Here is an 18,316-nt window from a genome sequence, read left to right as displayed (position 1 = left end):
CGAAGAACAAACTCTTTTATAGAAGAAAGTGTCTTTATTTTATCTCAAAAAATCACTTGATTTTAAATTTGGGATGGATTACAAATAATGGTGTCTACCTATTTATAATTCACATAATCTTTGGCTATCGAGTAAATCCAATGACTTTGAATATTGATTTTGATCAATGTGAAGAATTTAATGGTCACAAATTGGTCCTGAATAAAGAGGAAGATCTAATGGCCACAAATTGATATTGGAGAGAAAGTGTAAGATCCAATGGCCACAAATGGCCACCAAGGAAGTTTCTTGAACACTCTTGGAGATACTATTATTTAACGCACTCTACAATACTTATTTTGTTGGGTGTGGAGGCAGAAATTACTCATGTTCACCACTAACAATGAGTTATTTTTTCATTAACGAAAATAATAATAATAATAATAATATATAGATGATATCACTTCATTCTCTATTTCCATCTGTGCCTTTGTCACTTAATAATAATAAGATGGTATTTCTTGTTGTCGAAGAAGTGTTGTTCTTTGTAGTTCAATTTTTTTTTTTTCTTTTGAGCAAAGAAACAATTCACTGATATGAGATTGGGGGAGAACCTCAAACATTACAAGGTGTTACGAAAGATAGCAACAATCATTGATTAAAAAGGATAAACAAAAATGAGTTAAATGGTGCTTTGTTTTATACCAAAAAAGGTAATAAACAAAAAAAGTTTGCTAAAATTATTAAAAGATGATGGACAATTTGTGGTTCGATCTCTTGAAAAAAAATTTAGTACTAAAGTAGAATCGACAATGTTCCACTACCTCCATTCATTGAATGTCAAAAACGAAAACTCAAAAATAAGTGAGAAAAATGTCACTGGCTTTTGGCTGAATTTCTAGTATTATATTATTAATTTATAGCTTAGTATTGTACCATATGGAAACAAGATTGATACAATAGTACTCAGTTATTGCCATCTAAATTTGAAACAATATATTGCTATAGTTGAACTCTCATAAGCAACCAAAGAAAGATCAGATGCATATAAATTAGGATTTAAGCCATGACTTCCCCACTATAACAAGGCCTATAATTCACTTCTGTAACATTCATGTCCAATATTCGTACATCACAACACTCTGCTCCTCCAGCCTGCAAATAATTAATTAAACAACAAGAACAAGAGTAAGTGTAAGATTTCTCACTGTTAAGTAATCAGCAATTAAAAATACAAAAAAAAAAAACGTAAAAAACGTAAAAAAAATCAACACACAGATATACGTGATTCATTAACAGTGTGTTAGCTACGTTTACGTGACAGAAAGAGAACAGTATTAGAGAGTGTTTTCTGAATACACAAAAAGTATACTATTCTAAACCCTAGGGTCATAATCGTAAATAAATATGCTAAATATGAATTCTGAATAGGTTTTGTTAAGTGCTAACAAACAAATTCAATGCATTCCAATACTCACGATGTGCTTATCGGACTGAATCGTTACGTATTAAAGTTGAAAGACTAAACTGTTATTTCAACAACGTCCACACAGCTGGTTTCTTTTTAACTTTTGGCTTTGTATCGATTATTTCATAAATTCCTATTTCCCCTAAAACTCTTACAAAAACGTGAACTAGGAAGAGAGGTAGATGTTAAATCACCAATCAACCCAAAAACTTTAAGTTCATGGGATATATGATCAATTGAATTATATAAATACTTTTAACACTCTTTCTTGTCTGTGAGCTTGGAATTTTGCGTAAGGTCCAACAAGTAAAATCAATATTAATCGAGAAGAAAATTAAATTATAGGAGTCGAACACAATACCTCTTCTCTATTATTAAACTTTTTAAATTGGGGTAAACAATTCCGTTTCAATAGTAAATATTATTAAAGTTTACATATTTATCGAGTAATTCTATCTTCTCGTACTATTTTACTTTTTACACTTATCGATGAATTTCATTTTTTTCTCTATCTCTTTTCACATTTATCGAGTAATTTAATCTTTCCTTCTTAATATACTTTTTACAATTATCAAAAATCTCATCTTATGACTTTACACTCTAAACACAAATAAATTAACTTCAATACGTTAACTTGAGACTTATTATAGACCAAAAGTTAGTTTGTGATTTGTTATTTAAAGCTTTTGCCAGCAATTGTATTATTAAAAAAATAAAAGCTATGACATAAAATTAAAAAATAATAATAATAATAAAGCTAAGATGTTTATGTGCCCTCACGCGCGCATGGGGGAGGGTGGGCGTGGGGTAGCTGTGTTTCACTGGAAGGGTAAAATTGGAATTTTAAAACTTTTGTACGAGAATATATACACATATAAAGCTATAAATTGGAAAGTGATTTTGGATAATTAATAAGCCATATATAACAATTTTGTTTCTAGTTTTCTGCTTTTAAAATTTGAGAAAAAATACTTTTTCGTCTTTAAATTTTAGATTTAGTTTCTATTAGATTCTTAGATTTTTAAATATTACATATTTATTCCTTAAATTTTTAGTCTTATTTCATTTTAGTCCTTAAATTTCAAAATATTATAATTTTACCATTGAGATTTGCAGTCTGTATCAATCTAATTCCTAAGCTTCAAGATTTTACATTTTTTAACCTCAATTATTCATGAAATACTCATTTTCAATCATTGACCCTAATTTCTAGGGTAATTACAATTAATAATATTTTTAGGAATATAACCAACTGTATAACATCATTTAAAAAAATTGCAAATATAGACAAATCTATCAACGATAGAAGTCAATCGTAGATAAGTCTATCTACGATCGACTTCTATCGTTGATAAACTCTTACCAGTGATATGGTCTATCACTGATAGACCTCTACCAATAATATGGTCTATCACTGATAGACTATTTAAATTTGACCATATTTGTAATTTTTTTACATTATGTTATATATGCTAATACTTTAGATCTAATGTCTATATTTGCAAATGTCCCTAATTTCTATTAATTACTTAAAAACAATAATGAAGTGAAATTTTAAATTTAATTTTAAAAATGATAAAATAGACTGAAATCTAATTAATTATAATTCTTTTAATGTTTTTTAATTTATTAATATAAATAATACTAAAGCCAAAAAAAATGAGTATTTAGTGAATAATCAAAATTCAAAGAGTAAATCTTAAAATATAGAGATCAAATCGAAGCAAAACTCAAATGTGAAGGATAAAATTGTAATATTTTGAAACCTAGGGACTAAATTGAGACCATAAAAAACTTAAAAAAACTAAATGTATAACATTTTGAAACTTAGGTACTAAATAGAAACTAGATCCAAAACTTAGAGACCAAAAAAATATTTTTTCCCCCTAAAATTTATGTTGTTTTCTCCTAAATTTCATACCAAATTCTAAAAATAAAAATTAATTTTTTAAAAACTACTTTCTTTAAGTTTGGTTTGATAATCATTTTATTTTTTGTTTTAAATTTTTTTAAAATTAAGCCTATAAACATCCTCTCCATGTCCAAATTTCTTCTTTTGTCATCTATTTTTTACCATTGTTTTAAAAAATCAACCAAGTATTGAAAACTAAAAAAAAACAACTTTTAAAAAATTTGTATTTTGTTTTTGGAATTTGGCTAAGAAATCAATTTTTTTACTTAAGCAAAATGTAAACTATTGTGAAAAATTGTGAGAAAATAGACTTAATTTTCACAAACCAAAAACTAAAAATAAAAACCAGAGTTATCAAATTTGGCTTGATTTTTTAAAACATTAGTAGAAAGTGAAACAAAACAAAAGAACTTATAGGTTTGGTAGTAGTATTTATAAGCTTAATATTTAAAAAAAATAAACAGGATCTAAACCATTTAAAACCTTTTTAAAATTGATTTTAATCTCTTTAAAGCAATCTCAAACAAACTCTAAATCATCGATCGATTCAAAAGTTAAAAAAAAAAATAGAGAGAGAGAAAGCAAACCTCCAAAGGGATGTTGGCAGAAGAAAAAACCCTAATCTTGGAGATGGATTCAGCAGAATGGTTTCCATAAGAAGCACAAGGAGGAAGATTACGAGCCCATTTCCTCAAATAAGTAGTAACAATCCTATCCTCTCCATCTCTTTCAATGGACTCAAAATACAACACATGAGGAGCTTCACATGGGTTATCAAGAACTCCCCACCTTGTGTTGAACATGAAAATGGGAGCCCTAGCTCTTTCAAATGGTGCAAATGTCTCCAGTGGCCTCTTCAAATAGCTTCTAGCCATTATGGCCTCGTAGATGTGGGCTGAGTACCCCCATGACATTGAGAATGTCCAGTTTGAGGGACGGTGGTAACATATCGTTTGCTGAAGCAGCCGAGATTGGTCGACCGCCCCCGCTGTCATCAGGTGTTTGATGGCCGCAGGGCGGTCCATGTTTGGGTAAATGGGGTTGATTAGATCTATGTGGTGGAGAGAAAGGAGAGGGGTTTGAGGATGGTATGATAGATATCCCGATGCATCACCTCGTAGATCAATCTGTCAAAAACATGCATATGTTGCTTCAACTTTCAATATATTATAATTTTAGAGAAAGAAAAGTGGTAGAGAACTTGAAGGGAGTGAAATAAAAAAAAAAAAAATTAATAGAGGAGAAATTTAAGATATATATCATAAATGTTAGAGAGAAACAAATATATTAGAGAGAAAAAAAAAATAAAAGTTAAATATGGTGTGAGAATTAAAAAAAAAAAAAAAAAAAAAAAAAAAAAAAAAAAAAAAATTGGGAAAATGTTTAAATTTTAGAATCAGAAATGTGATAGATATATATTTGAAGTGAAATAGAAAAGTATTTAGAGCAAAGGTTAGAAAAATGGACTTTTTGTAGATTTGGCAAAATAAATTTTGAAAATTAGGTCAATTGCCTATATTTATTACTTTTGCAACAATAGCAAAAAAAATAAGCTCAATCCACGTGATACACTTTTGATATACACTTGATACACTACTAGTGTACGTCTGATACACTTGATATATTGTTGATCCACACTTGAACTATTGATAGACACTTGATCCATTTTATATACTATTGATACACGGTTAAAAATGACTAATTATTTAAATGTTTTAAAAAAATTCACAAAAATGATTTTTTTTTTTTTTAGAAAAAAAAAATTCTCTAGTTATTCCAAACACGTCCAAATTGTCAAAATGAGTATACTAAATTGAGTGTTAGTGGGCTTCAGGTTGAATCTCCTTAGCATGTTGTACATTTATACTTAAAAATGAAAGAAGCAATATTATTTAAAAAGGAAAAAAACTACAAAAAGGGATAAAAAAATGTAGTAAAAACAAAAATTTAAGTGAGTAATAACTCATATTGCTGCAAACAAAAAATACAGAAAATATACAAATTAATTGAAAAAATACACAACTGATATACTTTATATGTGGTATATTAGTTGACTGATATATCAAAAAACCTAGACTTGTTAAAAAGAGCAAAATTAGAATACGGAATAAACAAAAATATTTGAGAATTTTGCCGTATCTACAATATTTCATATGTTAATGGTACGTCCCTAATTATATATTTTAGATTTGTCACTCATGGCAAATTCCCTAGAAAAATTCTAAAGAGATAAATCCAGAGGAAGAAAAACAGTGTTAGAAGGGAAAAAAAATTATAGAAAATTATGGGTTAATTTGGAAACGTTTTTCTACAAAAAAAAAAAAAAAAAAAAAAAAAAAAAAAAAAAAAAAAAAAATTGAAATTTATGTTTGTTTTTTTCGTTCCGAAGAAATATTAAAAATCTTAATCCACTTCTAAAAATAAAGACAACAAATTTGATTTGATTTTTGAAAACATGAATGAAAAATGAATATTAACAAACCAAAGAAACTTAGTAAAATAATTTACCTGGTGAAACCCCATTTCATGAGTAATAGAGAATCCCAAATCAGACAAACATGAGAACAACATTTGATCACTAACCCTTAAATAGGGATATCTTTCAATGCAACCATCCAACCTTTTGGCTACCAATGCTGCAAGTGGGTAACTCAAAGCATAGCCAGCTCCTCCAAAAGCCATATCAAATGAGAAATCAAAGTTAGACTTCACACACTCTGAGTTCATCCCAATGTACCAATGTTTCTTGTGATCATACTTTCCTAATGTCTTCACTAAATTATCTACAAATATTATCGTATCGTCGTCTGTCATCACGAACCACCTCACATTTTTGTCGCCTTCTCTAAACGACTCCATCACCGTTCGAAAGATCCTCACCTATGTGAAGAATATGAATAAAGGTATAAATATAACGTAAATTATCAACTTAAGCTTTTTGATATGTTAAAAAAAAAAAAAAAAAAAAAAAAAAAAAAAAAAACCAACTCATAAGTTGTCTTTGAACTTTCATTTGTGTTTATTTAGTCATTGCTTAAAAATTTTCTAAATCGAAAGTCTCTTTAAACTTTGAAAGTTGTATCTATTCTGTCTTTGTACTTTAAAAATAATAATAGATATTGAAATTTCAGTGACTTCACATATTATCTTTAAATAACATTGTCTACATATCATGTAATGATCACGAACTAACAGAGTTAACAAGTATACTTATTAGGATCTAAATATATGGATATACAATTATAAAAGTATTATTAAGACCTAATTGAAACTTTAATTTTTATACTTTATAAACTAAATAGGGTATGGTTGAATTTCTAATTTATTCAATATTAAATATGTTTTAATATGAGTAGGTGTAAGTTTTTCAGTGAAGGGGTCATTTGATTTTGGAATACACTGTAAAACCTGTAATATCTTGGGATATTGGTTAAATTAGAAATCAACCTGATCTGGCCATTTGATTTTGGGATACACTGCAAAGCCTGTAATATCTTCGTTGACTCGAAATGGAGCAGAGGAGTCCGACCACGGTAGGAACTCCGCGGAAGGAGGTCGTTCGAAGAAGACGTGGCCTCGAGTTACATTGGGACGCCACCATGACTCGCTATAATGTCTCTTGTACTTCCATGTATTCATTGAGCCAACGATGCTGAACATGATGTGGGAGACATTGGTCGGAGTATCGGTGGGCGGCGGCGGTGGCAACGACAGAGAAGTGTTGACTAATGGAAATTTTTGTTTGAGGTTTGTAAGAAGGTCAGATGGTCGGTAGTTGGGAGGTGAAAACAAGAAAACATAGAGCATGAACAAGACTAGCCCTGAAAATGCCAAAACTTTGGTGACATTTCCTTGAGCTAGTGAAGAAAGCTTGGTTTGAAACTTGCCTATGGTGGAAGTGATTGGTAGTGGAGATTGAGAAGACATGTTGAAGAAGAACAAAGGAGTTTGAAGAAAATTAAGGGTATGAATTTACATAGCAAGATGGAAAGAATGAGATTTACAAAAGGCCATTATAGGAGGAAACTTACTCCTAAATTAAAGGGTATAGTATGTTTATTAAAGAAGACTTTTTGGAAAGGAATGGTTTGAGTTAGAAATTACCACGTTTCATGTTTAAGTTTGCAAATAAATGTGAAGCTATTTGCCTATAAACTATGAAGAAGGAGTTCCAATGTTATTGGTTGTCATTTAAGCATTCCTAAAGTCAATTGTGTAGGAAAAGAGTTTTAATTTATTGCCAATTTCCATGCTTCCATTATATAATGTAATTTAGTTCTTCTTCAACGGCTAATTAGCCCTAGCCCACAATTTTCTCTTTCTTCCCTTTTGAATAATTAATTACATATGTGTCTTTCATCCCATTAGCTTTGTTAGGTTCTTCGGTCTAATGTGTTCCTTTACCATCGTTCTAAATGGTTTAAAATTTTAATTGAGGGGATTAGGTTCTTCTTCCTTTAAGGTCTATTTCCTTCAAGTATTTTCGGGTTTTTGGGTAAGCTTGTTTGTATTTTAAATCTTGTTATTGTGTTTTGTTTGTATTTTGAGTGTGAGGTCTCGTTCCGTTTCGTACCATTCGATACCTTTGTAAAAAAATATACATGTAACTACGTCATAATAAGGGTAAAAAATTCAAACTTTGTCCTAGAATAATGAAAATATACTCATATGTATCTTGTCGCTTTTAATTCTCGTAAATTCTTTGTGCATTAATATTTCTTACATTGTCAATAAGTTTTTAACTAGTATTTAGTTTTGTTTGAAGTGTACAGGGGAGTGGTCAAATATTTTGGTTGATTTTCTTTTACATTGTAAATAAAATAATCAATAAATATAACTTTTTTTAAAGTAGTAGAGGATTTAAATTACATATTTCTCAGTCTTCAACACATGATGTCAGTTGAACTTATAAGTTCTTTCTGACTTCAATAATAAATACATATAATTGTGTGACATATAAAGTCTAAATATCGAAGTAATAAAATGAGTATCAATAATTAATAGGTTTGAAAAAATTCATAAACTTTAAACCCTAATTAATTACCAATTGACCCTTTGATTTTCCTTGACATTAAGGAGAGGGGAAAAAACCAAACAAAAAGATTAAAAAGAATTGTGTGAATATCATATAGACAATATTTTTAATCATACTATCATAAAAAGAAGCCAACAAGAGCGTAACTCGATTGGCATAATATTCATATTATCAACTTCGTGGGGTGAGGAAATCGTGGTTTGAGGTTCGATTCCCTCACCCACATTTTAATTATAATACCTCTTAAAAAAAAGATTAAAAAGAAAAGTCAAATTTGTACTTTAAGAATAAAACTCTGTTGATGTTTTAATAATATTTTTAATCTCCAAATTTTCATCTAATTTTTTCTAATTTTCATACAAAATTTATAAATATAAAACTTGGATTTGAAGAGCCAACCCCATCCACCACTCTAGATAGTCAAAATACATTGTCCAATAAACCAAATATATTTTCCCTTCAAATGAACGTTACATACATACTTGGGGATAAATATATGGTTTTTTTGTCTCTCATGTTCTCTTTTAAATTTCATTTCTTTTTTTTTTTTGTGTTGATAAATTTCTATTGGATTTTTATTTACACTTGATCAAAAAAAAGTCATGGGCTTGAATTTCGACATGTATATTTGTTGGACTAAAAAAAATTGTTACTAACCGTGTCGTTGTTCTAACTTTAAAATTGAAGTTAATGTAGAAGCTTAGTTATTGATTTTTAAGTTTATTTTTAAGAGCATGTTTGATAGTGATTCTAAAATGGTTCATTTTTTCGTTTTGTAAATCATTCTAAAACATGATTTTAATATTTTATAATTTTGATTTTTATAATATAAAATTGCATCTAATTGTGTAAAAGAAATATTAAATTAATTATGAGTGAATAAATATATATTTATGAGTGATTTTTAGCATGATAAAACATAAAAATGATTTAAATAATTTTAAAGTCAGTCTCAAACATGCAATAATAGATTTATGAAATTAAAAAAATTGTTTAATAGATCTCTAACATTTTAATTTTGTGTTTAATAAATCTTTAAGTTTTAAGAGTGTCTACTAAGTCTTTTTGGTTTCTAATAGTGTCCTTGTATATTCATAATAGCTTTTAAGTAATGGATCTATTTTTTTTTTTTTTTTAAAAAAGTATTTGTGTTTAATAAAATCATCAATTTTCAATCTTACATCTAATAAATTGATGATTTTTTAAATATGTTGAATGTATCAAATACACTATTTAATTGCATTTATGAAACACTCTTTGAAGTTTCAAAATCTTACTAATTACAAATTTGTAACTTTAATTTAAAGAATCTACTGACACAAACATCAATCTGAACATAATGAATAAAAGTTAACACCAATTTTGTATCATCTCAAAGATCTAATGATTCGATCCACACTCCTACAATTATTTAACTCATGAAAAATATATTAGAGACACAAAAATTTAAGGACTAAACCTATAGCGTATAAAATTGATTTCACTAAACCAAACTTACCCATCATTAAAGCTAATGATTCAAGTTGGGACATGTTCATCTACCACAATCAAAAACCTACCCACTCCACATTATCCTCTACCTAATTTAACCTCAAATTCAGATTAATAAGTTATGTTAACAAATTATATACATTTCACCATACCTAAAACCAAGACAAGTTTGCATAAGAATTGATGAGTTGTTTACTAATTATTTAGCATATGATACAAATATATATTGTACATGGTATTTGACCCTTCCATATTACGTTACAATTCCTTATAAGTTATATTATAAAATGAAGCTGTAGATCTCAAGAAATGGGTTGTATTGCATGGCAGCTTCTCTGTGGTGCATGAAAATATGTGTTGTTTATTATTAATATTATTATTATTATTCAACACTTATTTGACCAATCAAAGGCCAAAGAGACTTGTTTTTTTTTTCCATTGAGTTGATGTTTGTTTAGAGACTACGTTTCTTGATGAACTTTGTCAATCTAAATGTTTGCATTTTTATTCCCAAAAGTATGTGCTTTGAAAGCAAAATGAGTTGGAAAATGAGGCAACTCAGTAGTTGAGATATATTATACTCTTCAAGGTGGAAAATTGAAATATCAAAATAAAAATAAATTAATTAATAAATAAATAGAGTGGTTTTGAGTGGTCAAAAGATTTACAAAAATAGCAAAAAAAATTACAAAAATGACAAAATCTTCCTCCCGCTCAAGTAAAATATCTAAAAAAAGAGAAATTGTGGGAGATGACGAATATATTAGGGGAAAATGGGATAGGTGGCCCAAAATAAAAGGCATAAATGAAAATGGGTACCATTTTGAAAACCAATGAAATTTAGTCTTCTACTTATGTTATCATTGTGTAAAATTACCACTTTAATCCTAGTGCATTATTCTTCTATTTTCTTCGTTTTGCAATGTTTTTTTTTTCTTTTTTCATTTTTCTGAGTTTCTTCTTCTTCATTTTTTTTTTTTTTTGTGTTTTTCTTTCTGCATTTCTTATTCTTTTTTCTTTGGTTCTTTTTTTGCGCATTTCTTCTTTTTCCCCTTTCTTTGTGTGTGTGTGTTTTTTTTTTTTTTTTTTCATTTCTTTGAATCGAGCATCAAACATCAAGTGAACCTCTGAATCAAGCATAGAGCATATAACATAGGGCTTAAAGTATCGAGGATCGAGTAGCATGTAGATACACTACAAGAATTTTCACATTTCCCCATGCAAAACCACGTCAAGCAAAGTATTAAAAATGTCGGGATAGGTTATGCCGACGCACTTTTTTTGCGTCGGCATAATCGTCGTCATATCCATGTCGGGAGAAGTTCCTCTCAACGAAAACTATTTTCATCGGCATAACTACCATTTTTGACAACATAATTGCTTGCATCGGCATATGTTTTTTCCAACAAAATACAACTTGCGTTGAGAAAAGCATAGTCCTAAACAAACAAATTTCAATTCAAAATGTAGATTTCTGCCCACGTTTATTTGCGTCGGCATAAGTTATTTATAATTTTATATATTTCTTGTAACAATTAAATTACCAATTTTTTATTTCCTTAATACCTAATTATGCACAAACAAAAATTAATCTTCAAACAAATCAATTGAGAATAAATATATAAAAAAAAAGTAAGTTTATATATTTAAAAATAAGACTAATATTCAATACACAAGTTATAAAAATTTACGAACAAAATTTGTATATACAATTATATACAAATTTTCTAACTTCTTACAAATCCCTTATACAAAAAAAAAAAAAAAAAAAAAGGTTTAATCTTCCATAAGCCAAAATAAGTGAGAAACCAAACTAAGTAATCATATCACAAAATCTTCTTGCAATCTTCAAAAAAAAATGATCTTTAAGAATTTACACAAACAACCTGAAATAGGAAAAACAAAATGTTTAAAATGGTTATGAGGAATGATCCCTCTCTCAAGCTACAAACATGTTGTCAATGTTCATAATTAAAATATGAACACCACAAACAACGATTTTACTATCTAAAAAGTGATTAAAATTAAGACATGAACCCCTCCCCCCACATTACGAGCATGTCGTAAATCCACTTAAGCAAATAGATAAACGCCCTTTAAACCTCCACAACTATCGGATCTCTATAAATAAGCCAAGAACTCTGTTCCTTTAAAGTCCACAAATAGGTTTCAAGATAATCCAAAACACAATTACAACATATACATCCCCCCTCCCCTTCCAAGCTACGAATGTGTCCTTGTTCCACCTAAATGTCATTTAAACCACAAAGTAACAACAAATGCATAGAAAGCGTCAAAGTGAATCTCTCTCCTCTAAATCTACCTAAATTTATTTCAAGGCTAAACCCGTCATTCGATAGTCCTAAAAGCATATAACTCAACTCTTGGATCCCCACAAATAAATCCAAGAATAAAGTTCCTTTAAAGTGCACAATTAGGCTTCTAAATAATCTAAAAAATAATTACAACATGTACATCCCTCCTCCCCCTCACCCAAGCTACAAAGATGTCCTAGTTCCACCTAAACACCATTTAAACCACAAAGTGGCAACAAGTACATTAAAACATGCATATTTAAAGTAGCTACCATAACTGTAGGATAGCCACAAAACAAACAAATGAAGTTCCTAAATCCACTACAACTGTATTTGAAGTGGTTACCATAACTGCATGATAGCCACACAACAACCAAATTAAGTTTCTAAATCCACAAACCAAGAACTGAAAGTTGTCAAAACGTATCTAGTTGTTCGAAGGTCCATCTCCTTGCTTTTGTTGTGCACCTAACTGTCTTGTGATTTCAGTCAATTGATCTTGAAAACCTGAAACTATTGACTTCAACATGGCATTTTCCTCCTTTAAGCTTGTCACCTCCACCTCAAGCTTTTCATACTTATTTCCAATATCATTCTCAATTTTTTAGGAAGATGTAGCTAAATTGGGTTTTGGGTTCTATTCAAAACCTTTAATGTGGCCTGATCGTTTTCCCAAAACATGTTCATAAATAATTTCTTCTGTTGTTGGTTCAATCCCATCTTGTGATGACTGTTTAATCTTCTCTTGCATTGCCAACTATTCTATAGTAGTTTTTTAGATTTTATATTATATATAAGGATTAATATAAAATTACGCATATATGATACAACATAACTTACATATGCTTCTTTGCCGGCTTCGCTTATCTACCCATCTCATCCTTCTCTGAGAAGTGACTTTTGTAAAATAATTCTACTTGGCCTACTTTTTCACCCTTCTCGATCGTCTGTAATTCAATAAATAAATTTATTCTTTACATTCAATGGGAAATTAATAAAACAATAATGAATTTACATCATACCATACCAATTCATTTTGCACTTGAAGAAATGATTTCGACCCATAATAATGGTTGAAACCGAGACATTCTCTGCTCTTCTTTTTCCTACAGAAATTATTATTTATTAGTATAAGCAATTTATGTAAATAATAAGTACAACAAACATATAAAATTTACCTGCCATTCAGGAGTCTCCCATCGATCATAAAGAATCTTTCAATCTTCTTTATTTGTTAACCTGTCTGGTGGACTTTCACGAGCAATTACAGGATTCTCAAAGCCACAATAGTGCTTATGCAATTCTGATCTATATTATCTAAATAAGTTCTGTATTTTCCAATTTATGTACTTATTGACGACATTCGAGGATAGATCCATAATAAAATGTGTCTACATTTTCAATAAAAGTTATGGTAAGTATACATAAAAGATTAATACAATAAAAGCATAAAACTTACCTGTAAACGAGCCTTTATAGTGGCAATAACATCACTAGGTACATCCTTCCACTTAGAACAATGCAATGAAATTGTGTCCTAGGTTGCGGTCCCAATGGCATTGCTAAACTTTATAGCAAAGATGCTTACTGGTTTTCCAATATCCTCAGAAATGGTAATTGGGATCCGGCCATATCGATGTACATATATATCCAAATTAATGTTTCGACTGTGTCCTCGCCCACACTTCCGTTTTGTTCTAGAATTGGATCCTGGAACAAAATCAAATACACTACTTCAATTAGAGGTTACAATAATATTTAGATATTCAACCTAAGACATACTACTATCACCTAATGTGATGGTCGTTCCTACCTCTATCGAAAGACTCGTAGTCAAAGTGTTAGCTTCCCTAACTAGTTCATCTGCTAGAGGATCTTGAAATTATGAATTACACTAGTGTTGTTATAAAGTTATTTACTATCTTGATCACCAGAACCTAGATATTGATTTGAACTTGAACTCTTCTCAGTGGATGATTCTACATCTTCGGGTTCATCATTTATAAAACTGGCATCGTCTGAGTATGGTGCACTATGATTCAATTGTTGTGGATTAACTTGAGGTTCTAGAATAGTATGATCAACGTCATCTCGACATAATATGGCATCCTGGATAGATTCATTGACCTCAATCCTTCCAACTAATTCCAACAACTCTAATTCATTATTTTCACCTCCATCTACTTCTAGAATGTCCCATACGTATTTATTTTGGATAATTCGCACAATTTTCCAACTATTGCCAAGTTTATTGTCGTTGATGTAAAAAACTTGTTTGGCTTGAGTTGCAAAGATGAAGGGCTCATGTATTTATTGACATGAACCCTAAATCCTGTCATACGTTATTTGTTTTTTAGGGTCTGTATCAAACCACTTACATTAGAAAAGGATCACACGTTCTCCATTGCTATATTCTAAGTCTAATACTTCAACTAGTATACCATAGTAATTAGTTTCAACTCCTTCTGTTTCTCTAGGCACCATTTTCAACTCCTTGATCTGCATCAAGCATGTGACGTGAACATTAGTAAGGAAAACGGGTCAAATATTTATGATTGTTAACCTTTATTGATAGAAGCTAAATAAATGAAGCTAAAAGGTCAAATGTTTTCCATTTTCTAATTTTTTTTTCAAAGTTTTCATTTTTCCTCATAATCTTTTTAATCAATCAAACAAAACGACTATTTATTAGAGTTTTTTTTAAATGATATGATATCAAATTTACATTTACCTATTAACTTAAGTTTTTCGGATCAATCGATGATTTAACATTAACAAGCCATAATTTAGATATGTCCAAATTAAACATGGAAAAGCAGGTGATGAAAATAGTTAGTCAGACGTTGTCTAGAAGAAGAAGCTCGCAATACTCCAATTTCATATCCGCTGGAACAAACAAAAAACTCTATGTATTGCACATTGTGGACTATGGTATTCATAAGCTTCATCTTCTATCGAGTTTGCAGTTCTAGAATGTCATTAAGTTCATTCATAACCTTGTCACGTAACTCAACCTTTGTTGCACGCTGCTTTTTTGGCCATTTAGCAATGGACTTCAGTTGGTCATTTGCAAAGTCCATTGCATTCTTAAAATCCTCAACCAACTTAGACTGATATCCATAACGCTTTCTTTTACTACCCCTTGATAAATGCCTCCTTCGAAACCAAAACCTGTCGGGATTGCATCAAACTTATCCTGTGACAGGTCACCTACATGCATACGCCCTGGCACATTTGAGGCATGTCACCAAGTGTCTTTGCCCCTTCTCCAGTTGCCCGGTCCTTGCCGAAGATGTAGGCTAAGTCATCAAAATATGGGAATGACTTGTTCATGAGCCCTTTTGCTATAGGATGGCTCTACATGAAAAGTATGGCTAGTCAATATAACGGGTGACAATGAATGGAAAAAAATGTTTATGAAATTTTACCTTCACCCAACCATCGAACGTCTCTTTCTCCGCAATGATGCATTGGGATTCTTCATTCCAATCGAACCCGCTGCATGTCGGTCCTCGCATTTCTACTATAGCTTGGTACGTCTTTTAAGGCTCATTACCCTACAATCTATTGTGGGGATCCCTTGTATTCTACAGCCAGGTATCTTAACTGTGCTAAGTACCCAAGGTGAAAGATCTCATTGTTTGATCTCCATCCATCATATTCAACCAAAGTCACCAAACATTTCACCAACTTCAACTCTTCCTCCCTCGTCCAAGTGTGCTTTGGAGATCTAGAAGAAATTGTCATACTACATGTACATCGTAGTACAATTGAAGTAGTAAAGAAATAAATTGTCATGTGATGTGTTATGTACAATGTATACAATGTATAAGGTAGTAAATCTAATTATATTGAGAAATTTGGAAATTGATTCCAAAATCGCATACTTGAAATTAAAAAAATACATTGTCAAAGCCACAAACTAAACATGAAGCTACTGATTGTAACTATCAGTCAGAAAACATATTATGTGTCAGTTCATCCCTCCATTGTGTCCATACGTTTGAACTCTCAATAGAATTGATCTCATCCCTACCAATGGTAGTAGAATATGAGTCCACCTCGTCTAGATCCTTGGGCATTTTGGCAATATTCCTCTCCTTATTAATAAGATTATAAAAAAGGCAACATGTCGTGATCGTCCGAGTTTTGACTTGCACAAGGTAGTATGATTTTCCACGGAGTATTGCCCATCTCCCTTTCATCAGCCCGAATGCCCTCTTGATGACATTCCTCGCAGAAGAGTGTTTCATGTTAAAAAAATTCTCTTACAGTTGTTGGTGCATTCCCTCTTCAACGCCATTTCGAAAAATGATATCATTCTCCTCTATATGGTGTCAAGAAACCCTCCGCATTTGGGTACCAGCATCACATAGATAATAATACCCTATACAATATTCAATTATATGAAATCATAATCGTTGAGTACTACGATGTACGACAAGAAGTTGTACGTGTAAGTCGTTACCCTTCGAAACCTTCAATCCGTTAGGTCGTGATATTGCATCTCTAAGCACACGAGAATCAGCTGCAGGACCTTCCCACCCAGGTAAGACAAATATGAAATCGCCATTCGTGTCGCAAACACCAAGAACATTCGTGGCGATTTCACCCTTCATCGTCCTGTACCTTGGTCGATCAGTGGCACTCACGTTGATCTTTATGTACGTACCATCTAACGCACCTAGACAATCCTGTGCGAACATAACATATGAAATATTCATGTACATAAGTTATCTAAACTAGACACGGACACCACACCAACATTTGTTTAGTTTCACTATACCTCAAACCATCTCCATCTCGGATCTGTACAGGAGGTTGTGGTAAAGGTTTTTTCAACAGTATTTCATGTATCATAAAACGGCGTTGAGAACAGAGTTGAAATGCCTAGAAATTATTTCACCAAACCTAACAAATTATCTACGAACTACTCTATTTTTAACATCATGGGCTAAGATATGCAGGAACATGGCGACCATCTCTTCAACATCTACAACTTCTGTTCTCACTAATCCGCCAGTTGTCCTTAGTAAAGTACATAAAATGGCAAAATATCTTCTATCCATTTGCATGCTTTCACGACAACTTAAACCAGATTCATGGATTTGCCGAAAGTATGTTAATTGCCTAAAATGATATCTAATATGATGTGGCGGGTATTCTATCCTCCTATGATCGTTGAGTAATAGCTCTAATGTTAGCAGTAATTGACATTAGGTAGTTGTGAACACCATTAGAATGGTTACTACTTCTTAGGGGACCATTATACCGTAGATTATGAAAATTGGCTTCTGAAACATTTATTCATGAGTGATTTGAAATTTACGCAAAATTTAATTTTATTTTCAAAATAATGTACTTTTAATCTAAACAAAAATATACTTACCATAGAATTTTAAATGTATGCAAAATTGTATGATATAGCTTAGTAATAGTAAGAATAGTAGCTTGCAATACTTTTTAATGTTTAACATTAAGATTGAAACTTTTATCCAAATTTAGAGTACAATTGGATGAAATTGAAAGTTTGAAGTAAAATTGCATATTTTTTTTCTTCTCTTTTCTACTTCTTTAACAAATAAGTTTAAAATTGTTATCTACGGACTTTTAAGTTTGTTCACCTTAATCCTTAAGGACAGTTATTCGTAGTTATTACTTTACTTTTAATTTATCAATAAAAAATTTTGTTTGCATTTCTATCAAATATATTCAACCCTACCAAATGAAACTATCAAATAGGTATTATTAACGATTGTTGTGGATGATGAGTGCTAGCCCTACAAACTTTTTTTTTTTTTTTTTTATTAATCAACAACAATAACCATATTCAATTTCACACAATGTCGTCGAATAATTTCATTGTTGAATATGAACACGAAAATTAAAATTCTCATTGATAAAATGGTCTTGATTTTAGTAAGTTTCATTTTAGGCTCATGATTAAATCTTGAGTTTTAAATGAGAAATAAATCCATAAAAAGAAAAATGTGATGAAACATAACAAGTATCTAGGAAGAAAATCAAGCCTTTTAAGAATGAAAATTGTTGTAATAAAACAACTGCAAAAACATAATTAATATATAACTAAATTATTTTAAGAATTTAAGTTTTGT

General features: G+C 30.4%; 1 protein-coding gene across 1 annotated transcript; it reads right to left on the bottom strand.

Moving 5' to 3' along the window:
- Window positions 1-863: 863 nt before the first annotated feature.
- Window positions 864-7,518, bottom strand: LOC120071916 (fringe-like protein (DUF604)). The gene is made up of 4 exons (XM_039024341.2): window positions 6,807-7,518; window positions 5,868-6,239; window positions 3,947-4,486; window positions 864-1,134 (listed from the first exon to the last, which is right to left on the bottom strand). The coding sequence occupies exons 1-4, from the start codon at window positions 7,284-7,286 to the stop codon at window positions 1,039-1,041; spliced, it is 1,488 nt and encodes a 495-aa protein (XP_038880269.1). The 5' UTR covers window positions 7,287-7,518; the 3' UTR covers window positions 864-1,038.
- Window positions 7,519-18,316: the final 10,798 nt, after the last annotated feature.

This window comes from Benincasa hispida, chromosome 2, assembly GCF_027475165.1.
Source record: "Benincasa hispida cultivar pf3 chromosome 2, pf3_genome.v1.1, whole genome shotgun sequence".
Taxonomy (NCBI): domain Eukaryota; kingdom Viridiplantae; phylum Streptophyta; class Magnoliopsida; order Cucurbitales; family Cucurbitaceae; genus Benincasa; species Benincasa hispida.
The sequence above is the reverse complement of the archived record's forward strand: the minus strand, read 5'-3'. Positions and strand labels throughout refer to the sequence as shown.

Coding starts and splice junctions, on each gene's coding strand:
- LOC120071916 (XM_039024341.2), bottom strand. CDS start 7,286: ATGTCTTCTCAATCTCCACTACCAATCACTTCCACCATAGGCAAGTTT. Junction 6,240..6,806: donor AAATCAAATGGCCAGATCAG/GTTGATTTCTAA, acceptor TTCTTCACATAG/GTGAGGATCTTTCGAACGGT. Junction 1,135..3,946: donor CTGCCAACATCCCTTTGGAG/GTTTGCTTTCTC, acceptor AATTATTTGCAG/GCTGGAGGAGCAGAGTGTTG.